This window comes from Cheilinus undulatus, linkage group 18 (genome assembly GCF_018320785.1).
Source record: "Cheilinus undulatus linkage group 18, ASM1832078v1, whole genome shotgun sequence".
Taxonomy (NCBI): Eukaryota; Metazoa; Chordata; class Actinopteri; order Labriformes; family Labridae; genus Cheilinus; species Cheilinus undulatus.
Window position 1 is genome coordinate 11,098,719 of NC_054882.1, and position 18,158 is coordinate 11,116,876.

At 35.4% G+C, this 18,158-nt stretch overlaps 2 protein-coding genes across 6 annotated transcripts; both read right to left on the reverse strand.

The window, feature by feature from the left end:
- Positions 1 to 199: 199 nt before the first annotated feature.
- Positions 200 to 7,024, reverse strand: LOC121526571 (zinc transporter 2-like). Its single transcript, XM_041813218.1, has 8 exons — positions 6,897 to 7,024; positions 5,243 to 5,454; positions 4,060 to 4,206; positions 2,529 to 2,682; positions 2,239 to 2,440; positions 1,933 to 2,038; positions 1,618 to 1,752; positions 200 to 632 (listed from the first exon to the last, which is right to left on the reverse strand). Exons 1-8 carry the CDS (start codon positions 6,959 to 6,961, stop codon positions 535 to 537), a joined length of 1,119 nt encoding a protein of 372 aa, XP_041669152.1. The 5' UTR covers positions 6,962 to 7,024; the 3' UTR covers positions 200 to 534.
- A 111-nt stretch (positions 7,025 to 7,135) lies between these two features.
- On the reverse strand, positions 7,136 to 17,050 carry dnajc5gb (DnaJ (Hsp40) homolog, subfamily C, member 5 gamma b). 5 transcript variants are annotated; one of them, XM_041812442.1, is made up of 6 exons: positions 16,874 to 17,044; positions 16,401 to 16,530; positions 13,773 to 13,986; positions 13,458 to 13,608; positions 12,163 to 12,240; positions 7,136 to 10,972 (listed from the first exon to the last, which is right to left on the reverse strand). In XM_041812442.1, the coding sequence occupies exons 2-6, from the start codon at positions 16,511 to 16,513 to the stop codon at positions 10,911 to 10,913; spliced, it is 618 nt and encodes a 205-aa protein (XP_041668376.1). In that variant the 5' UTR covers positions 16,514 to 16,530; positions 16,874 to 17,044; the 3' UTR covers positions 7,136 to 10,910. The 5 variants fall into 5 exon arrangements, with proteins under 5 accessions (XP_041668376.1, XP_041668375.1, XP_041668378.1 ...); XM_041812441.1 differs by having other exon boundaries at positions 7,136 to 12,240; positions 16,935 to 17,050; XM_041812444.1 differs by lacking the exon at positions 12,163 to 12,240.
- Positions 17,051 to 18,158: the final 1,108 nt, after the last annotated feature.

Sequence of the window (18,158 nt, forward strand, 5' to 3'; positions counted from 1 at the left end):
GGAAGAAAAAGATACTTTTTAAATATTAAATATGTTATTTATTGCTGAAAACCAGAGAAACAAACACCAATATTACAGGAGCATTATCACTCTGTAGGTATGCATTAATGCAAGGTAAAATATTTCAGTCTGGCTCTACAGTTACATTGAAAGGGATTTTTGTTTTGTTTTTTCACCGATCTATTTGCAGGCTATTCTGTTGTGCTGCTATTTCCTCACACTGTAAGGTAACTGATGCAGCTATCGCCATCCAGCTTACACCTCCAAATACCAAGCAAAGGTAGGTGGCTGTGGAAACACAAGCAAGATCAGGGATAACTGTTTCAAACCTTTACAAACCGTGTTGAACCAAACCAGACTTCCTGGTGGAAACTTACCACAAGTGGTGCATGGGAAAAAAATAAGGCTGTATATTAAAAAAAAAGCTAAAGAGATGTAAACAACAATGAGAAAATCTGGAGTATCCAGCATTTGAAAGAGCTTCTGCTCTGTTGTCAGTCTCTTACAGTACAGGTTGTGCCATCAGTCATTGTTTTAACGCTCCACTTGCACAGTGATGCTGGAGAAACCAAACTCAGAGCGCAGCAGCTTCGTCGTCTTCATGAGGACGGTCTGTGAATCAGCATCTTTTTCTGTCAAAACAAGAAAATACCACATTCTATTAACAGTTCAGGTTCACGGTCGTTTTAAGAAACAAATCATGTTGAGACTAATTAACATCTGCTGTAGCTTTAGCATTAACTGTAACACAACATCATGTAAAATAATAGCACAGCATAACAAGAAACACCATAGCATGACGTACTCTAATGTAATGTAACATAACATGGCACAACATAAACATAACATAAATACATTGAAATAATCAATGTAATATATCATAACAGTGTTAGGTAAAATAAAATAGTTAACACAACAGAGCGTGACATTATGTAACACAACATAACTAAAAAAACCTAATAAAACAATGTAACAAGTAATGTAAAGTAGGATAACGAAATGTTGCACAACATAATGTAACATAACAGCACAACATTACATAACGCAACATGGCAAAACCTAACAACACAATGCAACAAAAACCTAACAACACAATGAAACATGAGGTAACAAAACCTAACAACACAATGCAACAAAAACCTAACAACACAATGTAACATGAGGTAACAAAACCTAACAACAAAATATACTGTAATATATAGTAACAAAACAACAGGAAAGCATAATATAATGTATAGAGCAATGTAACAACACAATTTAGCATAACATTCTAATATAATGTAACAAAGTATTGCTGCATAACATAATGTAACAATGTTATGCAACAGCGCAATATTATTATAATGTAATGTAGTGTAGAGTAACAATGTATAACATCACATAACACAACAATAACATATTGTAGCATTAAGTAACAAAACATCACGTCAGAGACATACAGGAAAAAGACACCCTTAAAGACATGACAGACCAACATGAAAGCTTTCTACAGCAGAGGAACCTCGACAGAGAAAGCAGGACTCATGCTCTGTCATTTTTCCTTCACTCATCTCAGAATGTGCCTCTAAACCCAGAGCATATGAGGTGAAGATAGGTGGTATTGATTTTGGCTCCTACCTGTGGCCACGTGGACAGAAAGTAAAGAATTGTTCATGTTAAGACTCCACATGTGCAAACTGTGAACAGCCACAACTCCTCTGACAGACAGCAGCACGTCTCTCACAGCGCTGAAGGAAACATGCTGAGGAGCGCCTGCAGACAGAAAAAAACCCATCAGTGCCATCAAACACATAACCTGCAGTTTGTATATAAAAATGTCAGCAGACATAGCTGTAGGGTATAGCATAAGTAACCATACCCATTTACCTAAAGGTTGGCTCCACTGGCATGTCATTGTACTTGTACAGTGAAAATAAAGTGATCTTTGCTTACCCTCCATCAGTATCCTGAAAATCTCCTTTGAGACTGGTATTGTCGTTAGCAGGACAAGAGCCGAGAACAGGAATGTGCAGATTGGATCTGCAACTTTATATTCAGGCTGTGATGAAAAGAGAAATATGATCAAAAACAGATAATACCCCCCAAGAAGAGCTTCAAGGTTTTCCAGTCTGAACTGACTTATCTTGTTTGGTTATCAAGTGAACCCATCTGACCTTTAATGGTGGAGAAAGACCCAAACTAAACAGTGAATAGCTCCAACAGCCCAATTATTTTAACATTCAGTCGAGTGATGCTGACCCAGATGTGGATGATGGTGGCAGCGATCAGGACTCCCAAACTTTGCACCAGATCTCCAACCACATGGATGAAAGCCGCCTTCACACTGCTGTTACCGTGGCCGTGATGGTGGCTGTGCCCCTGAATCTGTTTGTCCTGGCTGCTGTGAAAGCCGTGACTGTGTCCATGTGGGGCTCCAGACTGATGGAAGATCAGGACCATCCTTCAGAAAATTTAAAAACAAGAATTTGAAGAGAGTCAGATCCCTGACACTAAATAATTCGCACTGATGTTGTCTCAGTAACACTCACAGGACATTGACCACCACAGCACAGCCCGAGGTGATGAGCATGATGTGACTGTCGATGTCGTAGTCTCCGTCTGTGATCCTCTGTACGGCAGACATGACTAACAGCGCCGTCACCACCCAGATAGACACGACTGACAGGAGCACGCCCAGGATCTCTGATGGTCAAACAACAATTACAATACTTACACAACCTAAAATTTAAATTAATGTATTGACATAAAGTAATTGTGATAATATAGGTCAGCTTTGCCCATAGTACAACTTTATAAAAGCGACCTTTGTGGCACACTCAGGAGAAATTACTTTTCAAGGTGGCTGAATGTAACTTAGAGAATTTGCTTTGGATCTACATTAAAGATACTCTTATTTTCTTTATCTACTATTTTATAGTTCCTCTCTACTACATATTAGAGGGAAACCCATCCCAATATTTTTAGTACTGTTATTTTATCATTTTTACTGGTTTAAACTGTTTTTATCTTAGCCTTGATTTAATGACAGCTCACCTTGTTGACTTGTCTGTAGTTTTATACGTATGTGATTGAACCTTTAATCAGCACGCTTCAAGAGCCAAATAGTTGTAAGACTTTGTCCCTGTGTTGAATGTGGTAGATTGTTTAGTGTTTATTTCCTTTTTTCTGTTTTGTGATAATGGAGTTTCATTGTTTTTTTTGCCTATGATCAACACCTGACACTTTAGGCTACACTTAAAAGCATAAAAAAGTGAAAAAATAACATTTTTGTTGAAGTAGCATTTAAACGAAAAAAGAAAAAAGGGGGGGATCCCAACTAGGGGTGGTGTTGATTGGGTTTATTTTGAAAGAAAAGTCACATCAAGCCCCTGAATATTGACTTATCATCAAGAATTAAATATTTCTCTAAAGGACTTAAAAATCTTTGTGTTTTTTTTGTAATTAAGTGATAAGAAAAATAAAGTTATGAATAAATAAAATAACTTAATATATACAACTTTACATCATATATAAATAAATCTCTCTATCCTGGGATTACAAGATAAATAAGTCTAGAAATGAAGGAGTAAAACAAAAATGTAGGTATGTATGGAAGCCCTAAAGGGCCATAAATTCACGTACATTATTAACTCAGTTTTCCCCTGGGAACAAATAATTTCTGTCCATTTTCTCGTGATCTGTTGGCTTATCCTGTTATTAAGGGAAAATGGAGTAAATAATATATGTGAATACATGGCCCTAAGGGCTTCTGTAGATATGTCATCTTCTGGCTTCTATGTTTTGTTTACTCTCTTAAATGTTTTTTGTATGATCGATACATTTTATTTCTTAAAAATATGCAAAAATGATCAAATTTCAATAAGATTAATTAAAAAATAATTGATTCAGTGTCTAAAATATCTTATAACTGTAGAATTAACCCCAGAAAGTGATTCTAATGTTCACCCCAGCTTTATCCATAAGTGGTGCACAGATGAGAGAAGAGTATCTACCTTCTCAGATTAAACTCTGAGTAAAACTGTGACATCAAAAAACAGTGTTTTGTCACTGTAACTGCACCTGCTCGATGCCAGCCAAACGTCATGGTTTGTGTCTTTGGCCGGGATGAGATCCACAGAGAGAAGAGGCTGATCACGATGCTGCCAAAGTCCGTCAGAAGATGAGCAGCGTCCGTCATGATGGCTAGACTGTGAGCTGCGTACCCACCTGCAGAGAGGATGAGGAATAACTCTGACACCACTGGTTATTTGGTGAACGCTCTGACTTCAACACGGGGTCTTTCACTTCAGATATAATACTCAGTCTCTCTAATGCTCTAATTTCAATGGCATGTTAAAGGATGAAGGATGTCCTGGGTTTATGTACTTAGAGAAGAGCTTAAAGTATGCAAATGTTGGGGTGCAGATTGCCTGGTGGTTAAAAGCCGTGTAAATGTATTTAGAATTCACTGAAATCTCTTTTCTTTCCCAACATGATGCTCACTTTGAACTTCAGCACATTGTCTTGACCATGTTGAAATGCACTGATTAATGCCATCTGATTGGCTGATTAGATATTTGTGTTGCTGTACCTAATAAAGTGGCCGGTGATTGTATGGCAAACATATTTGACAAGCATAAATCTTGATAGGCATCCCATAAAATCAGTGTCAGTCAGGTGATATTAAATGTTTAAAAATGGTGCCCTCTGGTGGACAAAATGCGAAACTTAAAGACCAAAACCCTATTTCAGCATTTCTGTAGAAAAACAGCTGACACAAAAACCACCAGAGATATAAAACATTTGTTAATCAGTTCAAACCAGCATTATATTAATATTTTTTGTGGTTGCATTTAAAAATGTGACACATTTAATAACTTTGGTGACATACTGTCACAAGTGTATAAGTCCTTTAAGTCTGGCATGTTTTTATAAAGAAATCTATGTAATCTAAATAAAGCCAGAGCTCTCAGATTAAAGTGTGGAGTAAAGCAAATAAAACTGACATGATTTCAGGTAGTAAAAATGTAAAAAAAAAAATAGCAGAGGATCCTAAGTTGATATAATTTACTTGCAGTTGTGTGTAAATGTGCTCAACAAACATATCAATGATCAGCTCTTGTTCCCCAGCAGCCAGAAAAGCTGAAAACTTTCACATATAAAATTAAGTTTAATTCTGGATACCACGCCATTACCATCACTTATGAAGTATCTGAGTCATGTTTGGGTCAAAATCTGTTATGCTGAGTCTCTGTTATCTCACCAATCACCTCTCCGGTCATGAAGACGAGGCTGACAACACAGGCAGCAAAAAGTTTCCTTCTGGCCGACCGTCTGGTGTCACTCTCAACCGCGGAAATAGTGTCCGTCTCCTGGCAGAGCCGCTCAGACCGCCACAGTCCGTCCACGCTGGACGCATCATCACTGAACTCTGAGGATGAAGAGTCTGAAAAGTCTTCCTCTGGGGAAATAGTCCTGACAGAAAAATACAAGACTGTGACTGATTTTCTCCATACGGAAGCCCATTTCTGCTAATATAAAATGACAAGTATAAAAACAATGCATTAGTGGTTTAAAAAAAAATTGAAATTTTTTTTTTATGAATAAGTTTAAGATTAGTCTAAATTAGTCTAAGTTATGAAATATAAGATTAACCTTAAAAGTAAAAATTTCTATTTAAAGAAGATGAGGGTGTAATAATAAAAAATAACTTTATTTATACAGCACTTTCAAAAACAGTCGTTGCTTTACACACAGCAAGAGCAAAAAGTCAGGGAAAAGAAAAAACAAGTGAGATGACATGAGACTGAAAGTAAAAATTATGAAATAAAAGAATCAAATTTAAGAATAAAATTCACATTCATAAAATAAGGAATTTTTCAGACACCAATGTGAAAATTGACACAAAAAAATAGAATTAACAGATTAAAAAATCACTACTAAGACAGTTAAAGTCTAAGATAAAAAGTCATAATTACCAAAAAAGAGATTATTTGTGAGATTAAGAAAAAAAATCAATCAAAATTAAAATTATTTAGCAAGCCTCAAAATTAAATGATTAAAGTCATATTTGTGGGATAAAATGAGATAATTTGTTAGATTAAGTTGAAATTATGACAGAAAGTCAACATTTTTCACATTTACAACATTACAACACATATCCATGTGATAAATGATGTTAATTTGTGAGATTAAATAAGAAATACAAGATTAAAAATCTAAAATTTTTTGGGGGGGGGTCAAAACTATGAGAATAAAAGTCAAATTCATGACATAAACAGTGACGATTTTTCAGATTAAGTCAAATTTTGAGATATTAACTGAAAATTACAGGATTAAATTACCAAAAAAATCTAGAAAACAAAGTTATATGTATGAGATAGTGTTTGTTAAAATTGAATCAAAACTTTAAATTGAAAGTCAAAATGATGAAATAAATCAAAATAATAAGCTGCTAAAATTATAAAATCATGTGCCCATTCTACAGATAGTTTGACGGTATGTTGCCTTTTTGGCCCTCTTGTAGTTTTTACTTTATGTTCCAAACTTTAATTTTTTTCTCATAATTTTGACTTTTTAATGCACAATCTAGCTTTTAACCACAGTCATTCTTACTTTTCCAGATTTGTGACTTTAACTTATAATTTGAACATTTCTCACACAATTTCCATTTTGTTCTGTAATTTTGTGCCATGAGCATTGTTTTTTTTCCATTTTGACTTTTTCTCATAATGTCCACTTTTTATGTCATAATCAAATCTAAATATAAATATTTTTCAATATTCAGTCTTAAGTTTTCATATTTTTTCCTTTTACCTTGTTTAAATGGCTTTCATACCTTACAAATCTTGAATTTACAAATTAAACTGTCTGAACAGACTTTTAAAATAAATCGAGGATTAAAAAAAAATACGTACCATCTAAGAGGCTCCAAATGAGCCTGGATGAGCTGTTGTTTCTCTGAATCTGATGAAAACTCCATTTCCTGATCAACGTCTCTTACAGGACTCTTCTTTTAGTTTAAACAGCGTTAACGTGAATCTGGCCACCTGCTGCAACACGTGTTATCACACAGAGGTGGAGCACAACATGAACCAAGGTCGCTAAAACATTTACAAGAGAAGACAACTTTAAGACTTTTCCATTTTCACCCAAATTTCTTTAATGTAAGAAACTTTAATATTACAGAAAAAAAAACATTTAACAGCTGCAAAATGACAAAAAAAAAATACCTGGGAATGTTGAGATGATAAAACTAAATGTATATTTTATTTTTCTGTAAGTGACAAAATAAAAAAATAGTCCCACTTTAATGTATCTAGGCACTTTGTAAAAGTGAGTCAAGTACGATTTCTAGCATTTAAAACTATCAGAATTAAATACATCTCTGTGAATGTTAAGGTTTCCATAAATACACAGCTGAACTGTCCAAAATACAGATTAAATTATTTAAATTGTGCACATATACTTTAATATTTCTACAGCCCCATGAAGCACAAACCTCCCAAACACAGCATATAATGTAAACATAATGAACATGGCATAAATTAATTTGTTATCCTAATATACACGTAATTCTCATAAAACCTCCAATCAAAAAAAAGGAAGGGAAAAATACACATATTATCTGAATTTACATAGAAACACACTTCCTGAATCGAGCCTAAAATAATAATACAGACACGTTACAATCATCAGACACAGAGCAGAGAGTTTGTGTTCCATAAAAGAAAGATGAAGATTATCACATCCCTGAAATCAAATAAGAAACCAGAGTTTGGAGACAAACCAGTCCCTAAGATGTCCAGCTGTTTGATTCATCCAGTTTTTTATCCTGACCTTGCTTTATGTGCAGCTGTAGCAAAAACAGCAGAAAATAATATTACGTATATACGGGGAAATACATTCATTTGCTTTCTTTAGGAGTCTTGGAAGAGACGTTTGATTAAACTTTGTGAAGCCTGTGTGCTAAGTTATTAAGGAGCTTGAGACAGCAGTAAGTGTAGCTTAGCATAAAGACTGGAAACAGCTTGCCTTTTCCTGTATGAAGTCCAAAAACCCTCTCATACAGGTACTCTTAAAAATGACACAAGCTGTTATCTGATGAATGGTGGTATCAACATGCTAAAGTTTTAAAAAACTACACTTATTCATTAAGAAGGGTTTCTGAGGAGGAAACAATCCATCAATAGCTGCAGAGAATCTCCTGCACACTGTTTCAATAGAACAAATATATGAGCAGAAGTGACCTAATATTGACTGTCTACGACATTATTTTTGCTGTAGTATTAAAATATATATCCTCATCAATTAGCGTATTAAAAAGTATCATACTGAAGTTTAGACTCCAGTATCATGACTGAAATTTATCACCAATGCTGACTAATGAACATTGATGATGTCTGATATCAGGACAAACTTAAGCTGCAGTTCTGAAGAGAGATAAAAGCTGGAACTACTTTTCTATATAAACAACAGTGTATCCATCCGCCTAGTGCTTCTGTGCAGGAAGTCTCTGACCGGTGTAGATTTAAACCCCTTGGGCGCTTCAATCTTTTAAAACAGTGGCTCCCATATGTACATATATTTCTTTAAAATCATAATAAGCAACATAATATACAACAGTGAATTAGGGCAACCCTAAAAGATGGAAAAATTAAGAGGATCTATACATTTTTGAGCAAAAAGTGGACATTTTTGGGCAGACATGAGCCTTTTTTAGACTATAAAGTTTATGTTTAAAAGCCAAAAACCTCATAAATGCAGAGTTTAAAAAGTCAAAAATTTTGACATAAACATTTTAAAAATTGGAAGTTTTTAAAATCATATATTTTCAACGCTGTACAGTCAATAAAAGAAACTGAAAACAGTGGTTGAATTTTCAACTTTTAAATGTTATAATCTCAAAGATTCAAAGTTTCCAATATCATGCATGCTAATTTAAAAGGATTTTATTGTTTGGGAAAATGAACAAAAAAACCCCCAAAATTTTAAAAAGGAAATGTTTTGGTCAACAGATGTTGCCAACCTATTTGAGCAGTTAGGACAGCGCCCCCTCTCTCTCACTTTGCTCATAGCAGCAGCTTTTAGTTCAAATATGACTGAAGATCTGAGTTCTTAATAGCTTTAAAAGTTTTAAAAGATACTGATTGTTAAATAAAGGAGACTTTTGATTTAATGCACCTGAAACCAAAATGAATTGATGCATTAAAATGTTTAAAAAAAAAACCTTTTTGTTAATCCTGCTAAAGTTGAACTATGTGTTAAATTTACAACCAAACATTTTAAACCCAAGCTGGTGCTCAGTAACATACAAGTGCTTAAGAATAAATACATGGATGCCTTTTATTGCCACAGTGCTTTACTCGGGGTGAATGTAAGCTGCTGTAAACCCACATTATTTGAAAACACTTGGGAAGTACTAATGCAGTAAAACTGATCCAGAAAATTAAAATAGCTGGATTAAGTATTGAAAGCAATGGAGCTGTTTTTGATACAGGAGTCAGTGGAGGTCCTGTGGACAGCTCTTTGCTTAAAAAGAAAGGAAAACAAACATAAGGTCAAGACCAGCATTTCCTTACCAAAAGAAAATAAAGGAGGCTGTTTCCTCCATAAACACTGATACTGGATCAGCACTCTGTAATAAGGTTGTCAAAGCTTTAGATACTTAGATACAATTTGATGCAGCATGTTTTAAAACGATAAAATCTCTTTTTTTGATGATCAATAGTAATGAAAAATACCAAAGCTTTCAAATAGACTTAACATCTTAGACATATTTATAACTGAAAGCTGCATTTTTGCTGTTATGCAAGCTGCCTGGCATATTCTGCATCATTTCTTACAATAAATAAATATATAAAATATTCTGTTTTACAGGTTGTGCATTGTTCTTATGTCAGTGAGAGGCCTGCTGAGCATTTGCAGCTGTGCACAACATTACACATCTTGAGGTTAGAAGAGTGGGGGTCTCCAGACTCTGACACTGAAATTTTAAGGGGCCTCGGCAAAAAATTGGAGTAACCTCTGGTGCAGATAATATGTATAACTTTTATATACAACTTTTGTTCATTTAATAAAATAATTACTCAAAATTGATTGCTTAGGACTTATTATTTTTGGCAAGGTATCATAACAAGGATTACTATGGTACAATTTTTAATATTTTAATGTCAAAGTTTAAAATTCTGGCGTTGTGACAACACTACTCTGTAAAGGAAAGATATTAAAGGATGAAATATAAACACTCGAACTACAAAGCCAGTTCAGAAAGAAAGCAAACAAGTGTTTTTCCCAAAATGATGAATTATTTCTGGTATTGCATTTACAGTTTTTTGAATAGTCGGACTCTTAACATGGTAGAAAACCAAACATTTAAAATGCACTGTTTGGTGGAGTCAAAATATCATCTACATTAGAGAAATAACAATATAAATGGATTCTGTAACTATGCGCAGTGTAACTAAAACACCTCGTAAGTCTCCAAGTGGTTGGCCTCAAATATCCTGTTAAGTTGCATAAAAAAGTTCTGACTCAGATCTTGAGTAGACACGTTTTCAGACCGTCATGGCAGTTTTCAGGGTTTTAAACATGAACTTGTGATTTTAAAGTGCACATACAAAAATATATCAGAGCTTTGATCTGCATGGCTTCCTCATTCGACACTGCAGTCCAGATTGTACCCAGAATCCAAAAATATAAAGTTAAAAAAATAAATATGATATGCAGTGAAGGCAAACCCATTGGCACTTTAAAAATAGAAATTATGGCACAATCAAATCGCTGCTTGATTCATTTAAAAGCCTCTGAGACAGATACGTTACAGCCACATTCAATCCTTACAGCTGCTGGAGCAGATATGGTTTAATCAGACAGTCCAGACCCCGAGGACTCACTCGTTTATCAGCAGACGGGGACGGCTGGGTGGAGGATCAGGGCCCCGAGGTGCCGTTGTTGGTCGCATGAGGTTGGATCACGATTGGTACGTTCTCGCCTGGAGGTGTCACAGGAAAAACAGAGGAATTAAACAGCTGAAATTAAAATAAATGAAATAATTCCCATTATTTCCAGTGAGAAAACAGAGCAGTTAGCTTTAAGGCTGTTAATAAGAAGTGGACATAGCATCAATATGTGAAATGTGAAGTCAATGTGGAGGTCTCTTTAACCTGTGCTTTTAAAAATGAGCAGCAGGGGGCAGAAACATGCTAAGGGAGGGGGAAAATGATTAATCTGAAGTCACTGAGTAAGCATGTCAAAATGTCTACTCCAGAATTAATCGTTAACCATTTATTTCCCTTGAAGGTTTTTGGTTTGAATCACAAGATCTGAGTCATTTTCAGTGATGCATCATGTTTGTTTGGTTAAAAACAACCCTATTAAGATCAAAATAGACAATAAAGCTAGTCATACATCACAGCAGTGTGTCCTTCTGAATAACGATCCAAAACCATGACCTTAAAAAATCTTACTCAATATCTGCATGGGCACACCGCCAAGTTAACTTTAACGAGTAAATGGGCAAATTTAAATGACATGTAACCGTGGTAACTGAAGTTGCCCTGGCATTAGCTGATGTCCTGGCGTTTGTAGACCCATTACCCCTCATAAACTCCACTCTCTTATAAATATGGTCACTAATAGTTTCAAACTAGTCAAAACAAACGGAAGGTTTGAAAAGGGTGAAATCACAAGGGCTACGTCCACTTGCTATACACAGTCAAGGTTGAATTGCAGTTTAAAAGTGGAAAAGATATATTTTAATAGAGGTGTTTGAACTTGATTAAGTATGCATTTGTAACTAATTTACCGATGGTAAAGGTGTAAAAAAGCATATGGGTGATTTATTTGGTCATTTATCAAGCAAAAATGCCAAAAAAATCATCCATTTAAAGTTTTCCGCTTAAGATTGAATGTGTCAGTCTGTATTTCATATCAAATAATTAGTAAAGAGACTGGGAAAGAAACAGAAGCAAGGAACCAGCCAAAAAAGCAAAAGGTAATCATTTTGCTGCTGCACATACAGGAAGGTGTTAAGACAGTTCAATGTTAGCATAAAAAAATCCACGGTTGATTCGACCAGAGCTGTTTAAAGCTTAATAAAAATCAAAGGAACTTGTCCATGGTAAATGTTTTTCCGTTTACATTCAGCAGCACAGAGCAGCAGCCAGCTGAGGTGAACTTTACCTGCAGAGGTGACAGCTTCACCTGAAGTGTCAGTGGCAGCACTAGGGCTCGGCTGAATTATTATTACATGGTCTCCGGCTGTGGAACAAAATGTAACACTCAACAAACCCACACTTCTTCCTTTAATAAAGTGACTCAGCTTTGGGATTTTAGCAAGATTGCAAGGGAAAGGTGGACATTTTGGAAACCCTACTTTAATGATTTTTGTTTTGAAGAATGACACAAGGACCTCAACACCACTCTCATGTCTGTACGATTGTTTTTAGGATTTAGCCTTTAGATGATTGATTTATCTTTAAGACCAGTAAAACAGGAAAAGTCTTAGTTGGTGGCATGATGGTACCTTAGCATTTCAAACATTACAAATATTAAAGCTTGTCCATGTTGCTTAAAAGATGCATGTAATAACCAATTATCTGTCCAATCAGATGTGTTCCAGGAAAGTTTAGGTAAGCAGAGCCATGCTATGCCTTGCATAAGAGTTGTATCGCTTTCATAATCTCACTTTAAGCCTGAAGGGAAATAGGAATTTTTCCAAAATGTCAAACTATTCGACTAAACTCTTCTGGGCTTGACTGTTCCCTATAAGGCTCTTTGATCAAAACTTGGCCTGAAAATAGAGAAAATAAGGCAACAGTTAAAAATCTAACAACTGAAATTATTAATAAATTTCTGTCTCAAATTTGCTGCCTTAAAATCAGGAATGGATTTTTTTGCAGATATCTGAAATGTTCAAATTGACCTATTTAGACCATCCTAATGTAGAAACTAAATGCATCAACTTCGTGTGAAATCATATTTTCCAAATACAATAAAAACAAATATTTTATGCCATTAATAAGCTTTTAAATATTTAAACCTGATTGGCAGACATGAAAATGTTTTGTACTGTTAAGGATCATTATACCATTATTCAGTTAAACTGAACAACCTTTCTTTTCTGCTCCTACATTTCATTGCATTTTCATTAAGATTAAAACAAAGTACAGAGTTTTAATAATACACTCACTTATTTCAGAACATTGTTGAAAATCATTGTGATGTTGTTTTAATCCAGGATCACTTTTTTGTTTAGCCAACTCTGGTTATTCATAAGGATTTGGCATTACGACACCAACTGGAGGCTTTAGGTTTCAGTTTTTCATCCTTGAGTTAACACACCAAAACGCTGCCAAAGGAACATGGGATTTTCCAGAAGTTGTACTCTTTTGTTATACGAGCAGCAGGAGTTGCTTCCTCTTTATCAGCATAAAGCCAAAAAACTGAAGTGAAACGGTTATCCCTAATTCACTAACCTTCATCCTGTTCTCTGATCTCAGCCTCCAGGTCCTCCGGGTCCATGTAGGCAAAGTTCTCCTCTTCTTCTGATTTGCACTTCCCGCAACAGAAACAGCAGCAGCAGCAACAACAGCAACACGTGAAAATTCCAATGCACACCACAAGGGCCTGGAGAAACAGGGAAAGGAAAGAGTGTTTAAATGCATGTTTGAATTTATGCCAGTAGTCAGTACACCTACATTTAAAGGCAGATTCTGAGTACATGAAGGTAGTTATGATGTAAAAAGACATATCAAAAGATATAATGTATATGAAGGCTTTTAAAACATCACCTTAAACCAGCACTTGGACATGAGGAAGTAATACTTGACACTCTCATCACCAAACTGTTCTGCCACATAGAGTCCCATGGAGCCATACTCATCGTAGATCTTGCGTTTGTTTTCATCACTGAGGATGGAGTTGGCGTTGTTGATCTCTTTGAATTTCTCAGCAGCCTCTGGGTTGTCTGGGTTCTTATCGGGGTGATGTCTCAACGCTAGTTTCCTGTAAAAAAGTGAGTGAAAGTTGAAATGCACAAGTCCACTGGGTGTGTAATATTGCTTTCAACACTACTGCATTTTCTGCATACCACACTATGGGACTCTTTTATCAGGAACTTAGAGTTTGGCTTAAGAAAGAGAGGCATTCTCAGGGTTATAGTCAGTGAGCATGCTCAAATAATTTATAAAAATACTTTCAGAGCATGTGCGGACTTTTTAAAGGTTATCAAACAGACTGGGATTTATTCAAGGTAGAAATATCATCAAACCGATTATTTCTTTATTATATTGTTTAAGTCTAAAACCCTTGAATGAGGGCCATGTTTAACACAAATGCCAAGTTTCTCACAAGAGCTTTAAGTTGTTGTAAAACTAATCTAAAAAGTCAGCTTTTGCTACAAAAATTATAGCATTTATAAATAAATCTTAAGGCTCAAGGGTTGATATTCAAGCCCTTAAAGGAGTAAATATGTCCTCAAGTACCTAATGTTACAAAAATCAATAAAATGTTAGAAAAAAAAATATTTATAAAAACAAAGAAGTTATTCAAAGATTAAAACAACATTTATTTTAGGATGGTTTTCAGGACACTGAAGGTCACTTTGTAGATACAACTAAAGTAAAAACAGCATAATATAATTTATTTATTGATATTTAAAAAGTTACATTGAAAATATTCTCCCAGAGCAGTGGCAACACATTGCAACAACTTCAAACAGCAGCACAGACCACATATATGTGTCCTTATTATATTGTAATTTCATCTCCAACTCAAAATGAATAACAAACTTTATATAATATAAATATTTATTTAAATATTTACCTATATCTATTACAGAATTGATCTTAATTGATAAAAACATACATAAATTCATTAATTGTAGATATTTAACTTTTTAACAGAACACACCATAAAATACAACACAGGCTCTATAGCTCTGAAAACTGCAGCTTTATTTAAACTATCTTAAATGTTTGTTTAGCTTGTTTGTTTTGTGTCATGCTTCAGGCATTCACATGTTGGTACAGGTCTGTCAGTGTCACTTTTGTATACTAGAACTATGACTAAAAATGTTTGTAGGCAACCATCCCATGAGGAAAACTGGACTGAGTAGCTAAAAATGAATCTTTGATTAAAAAAAAAAAAAAAACCTCTGATCAAACCTCAGACACAAAGACTAAAACATTAGTGCTGAACTGTCGGCCACTGAAAATCCACAGTATTTATACACTGTGAATTTGATGGGTAAAAATACAAGCAGAGGTAAGGTGGGGATCATTTCAAGTAATTTTTTAGTGTATTTCATATTAAAGTAAGAACTGATTGTGCAATAATGAGCGTTTCACATTTAAACCATTTCTAAATTTTGACTAATCAAATTAGTTCAAAGAGAATAAAGACAATGAATAAAAGTTAGGACAAAAGTTGAGTTTTTGTTGACTAAAACTTTCACGAGTATAAAAAATGGCTAAAATGTGATTTAAACTAATGAACATTTTACACTTAAGACTAAAACTTTCACTGAATTAAAGTAGCTACCAAAATCAACTCTGTGGACGGTGGTGTTTTAGAAAGAATTTCAATACAAGTTTGTAAATAATGTTGCAAAAAAATGTCACGCTCCTGCACATGCTATAAAGTCACATGATTGAAAGTGAAACTTTAACAGATGGGATCTTAATCTGTCTTCACCAGATGTTCAACTTAAACACAGAAATAACTTTTTATTATTTGTAGAGCAGCCAACATCAATGCATTAATTGGGAATCCAATTAAAGTCCTTTATTAGTACATAAATTATTTTTCATCACATTAATTGCCTGCTTTGTCCCTTTCAGCACACCTTGGTTTTAGCCACAAAAGCATCTCACTGCAGTCACAGTGATGTAAAATAAATACACTACTGCGCTTATATCTTATCAAATATTTACTGCTCACTTATTTTCATTTTCAATCTATAACAGGTTTCTTTTCACTGGGTAAGTTCATGTCAGAATCTTTGATCTACCAAAAGTTCCTCTCTCCAAATAAAAGCAGGTCTGCGTCTAGACAGGAAGTCAAATATCCTTAGTTTAAGACAGCAAAAAAATCTAAAATCAACTTTAGAAATCCTGAGATTGATTGGGGTTACAAATTTAGTCATTTAGTCCTTAATCATGTTTTTAGGCAGGTGTCTGCAGCTCTGTCAGTAAGACCTTGTTGGGTCCTCACTTTTGTGTGGCAGCCCTTCACTCTGACATGTCCATGGGATCCTGTTTAGGCATGTGCATGTATTTCAGTCTATGTATGTGAGTAATACATTCAATAATAGAGAGCAAAATGGAACTGATATTCTATTGAATGAACCCCTCTTTTTTTGCACTTTAGCATAAGTTAAGGACTTTAAAAAGCATAATAATCCATTTTAATGAACAAACCTGTATGCCTTTTTTATTTCCTCCGGTGTCGCTCCCTTCTCCAGACCCAGGACTTGGTACAAACTGTCTCCTGCTGTTGACAAACTGCGCTGAGGTCTGTTTTGGTTCTCCATGGTTCAGAGTTTTGCGGCTGTGACATTAAATCCACAAACACTTATAGTTAATTTCGGACAAAGCGAGATAAAAACACAAAGGGGGGACTTTAATTGCTGGTGCTCACTAAGGAAGTAAATAGCCATAATAAAGTTAAGATAAGATGTTCAAAGTCCGAACCTTTATGATAACCAACCCTGTAAATACACAGTGCGCTAGTTAAAAGGACAGTAAACACAATGACTTGCTCTAGGACTACAGTATTTAGCGTTGTGTACTTTTTTCAGTTAAACCCTGCGGGGTAAAGTCACGACAAACTGCTAACTGACTTAGCTAACTTTAGCAACATGAGTAGGAAGATGAAGTTCAATCTTACATACTGGACAAATGTCTATCGTTGATTTTCGATTAATCATAGACTCCGAAGTTTGCAAATCGTACGTCTTAAAGTTTGTTCCATGTAGTGAAGCTGTCAATCGTTCTGTTCCGCTAATTTTCACTTTGAGCTCTCCTCATGGTGACCCGGAGAAAGTTTCAGAGGAGCCGCAGCAGTGAAGCAGGAAGTGTGGGAGGAAGAAATCCCGTGACGTCACCGGTCGTTTTGGCGCGTGCTTGAGTGCGTCCTTTCTGCGCAGTATCCTGTATTAATTTCAAAATAATCGAGTTTTGCATGTTTTAATTGATACAACCACAACATAATAAAGTCTTATATGCTGTTTTCCATCACATGTTGTTTTTGTGTACAATGCTGTCTTACATTTTTTGTACTGTTCCCGTTTTTTAATAATCAAATAAAACTTTAACTCATTCTAGCCTTATAAAAACGGATTCTTCACAAATCAATGCAAACTGCATGTTTTAATTGGTGTTTACTCTGCTCAATAAAAAACTCAGACTGAATTAAAGGGGACATATTATGCAAAAATCACTTTTTCAGGCTTTTTTTTTTAACAAAAATATGTGCCCCTGGCCTGTCCACAATCCCCTCAAATACCAGAAAAATCCATTCCCTTCCGTCCTCTCTTTCTCCACCTTTCAGAAAATGTGTGCTAAAACAAGCCGTTCTCAGATTTTACCCTCATGACCTCTGGTGGGGAGTAAGCACTTGCCCCCAGGTTTGGTTGGCCCTCCACCCTCCTCTTCTCATCTTCCTCTTAGCTGGAAGCTGAGATGCTGGATAAGTCAGTGGGTTACCCTGCTGACTTTAATCTGGGAGATTGACGGTTCAAATCTCAGACAGGTCTCAAACTGTGGATAAAAGTGTCTGTAACATTGCAGCATCAGGAGTGCCACATCCATTTACTGAGAGGGGTGTAGTCAGGTGTGGGGTCAGACAGCTTACTAACATTTAAAGCCACAGAAATGGCTCATTCTGAGCAGGGCTGAGACAGAGGGCTTTTTAGACATGCAAAAATCCTAAAGTTAAGTGTTCAGCAACAAACCTCACAGGTATGTTTTGGGGACCTCTGAGACCTCTTAAAAGGGTAAAATACGTCCCCTTTAAGATGGACGGGGGAGCAGCCATCTGGGATTGACTGCATAATATTCAGAGCTGACTGGCTTCATTATAAGTTACCATGTTAACAGATGGGACATAGGTCAAATTCCTGTTGCTCTCCAGGGTGCCCTCTTACTGGACAATATATGATAACACATGCTCTCGTC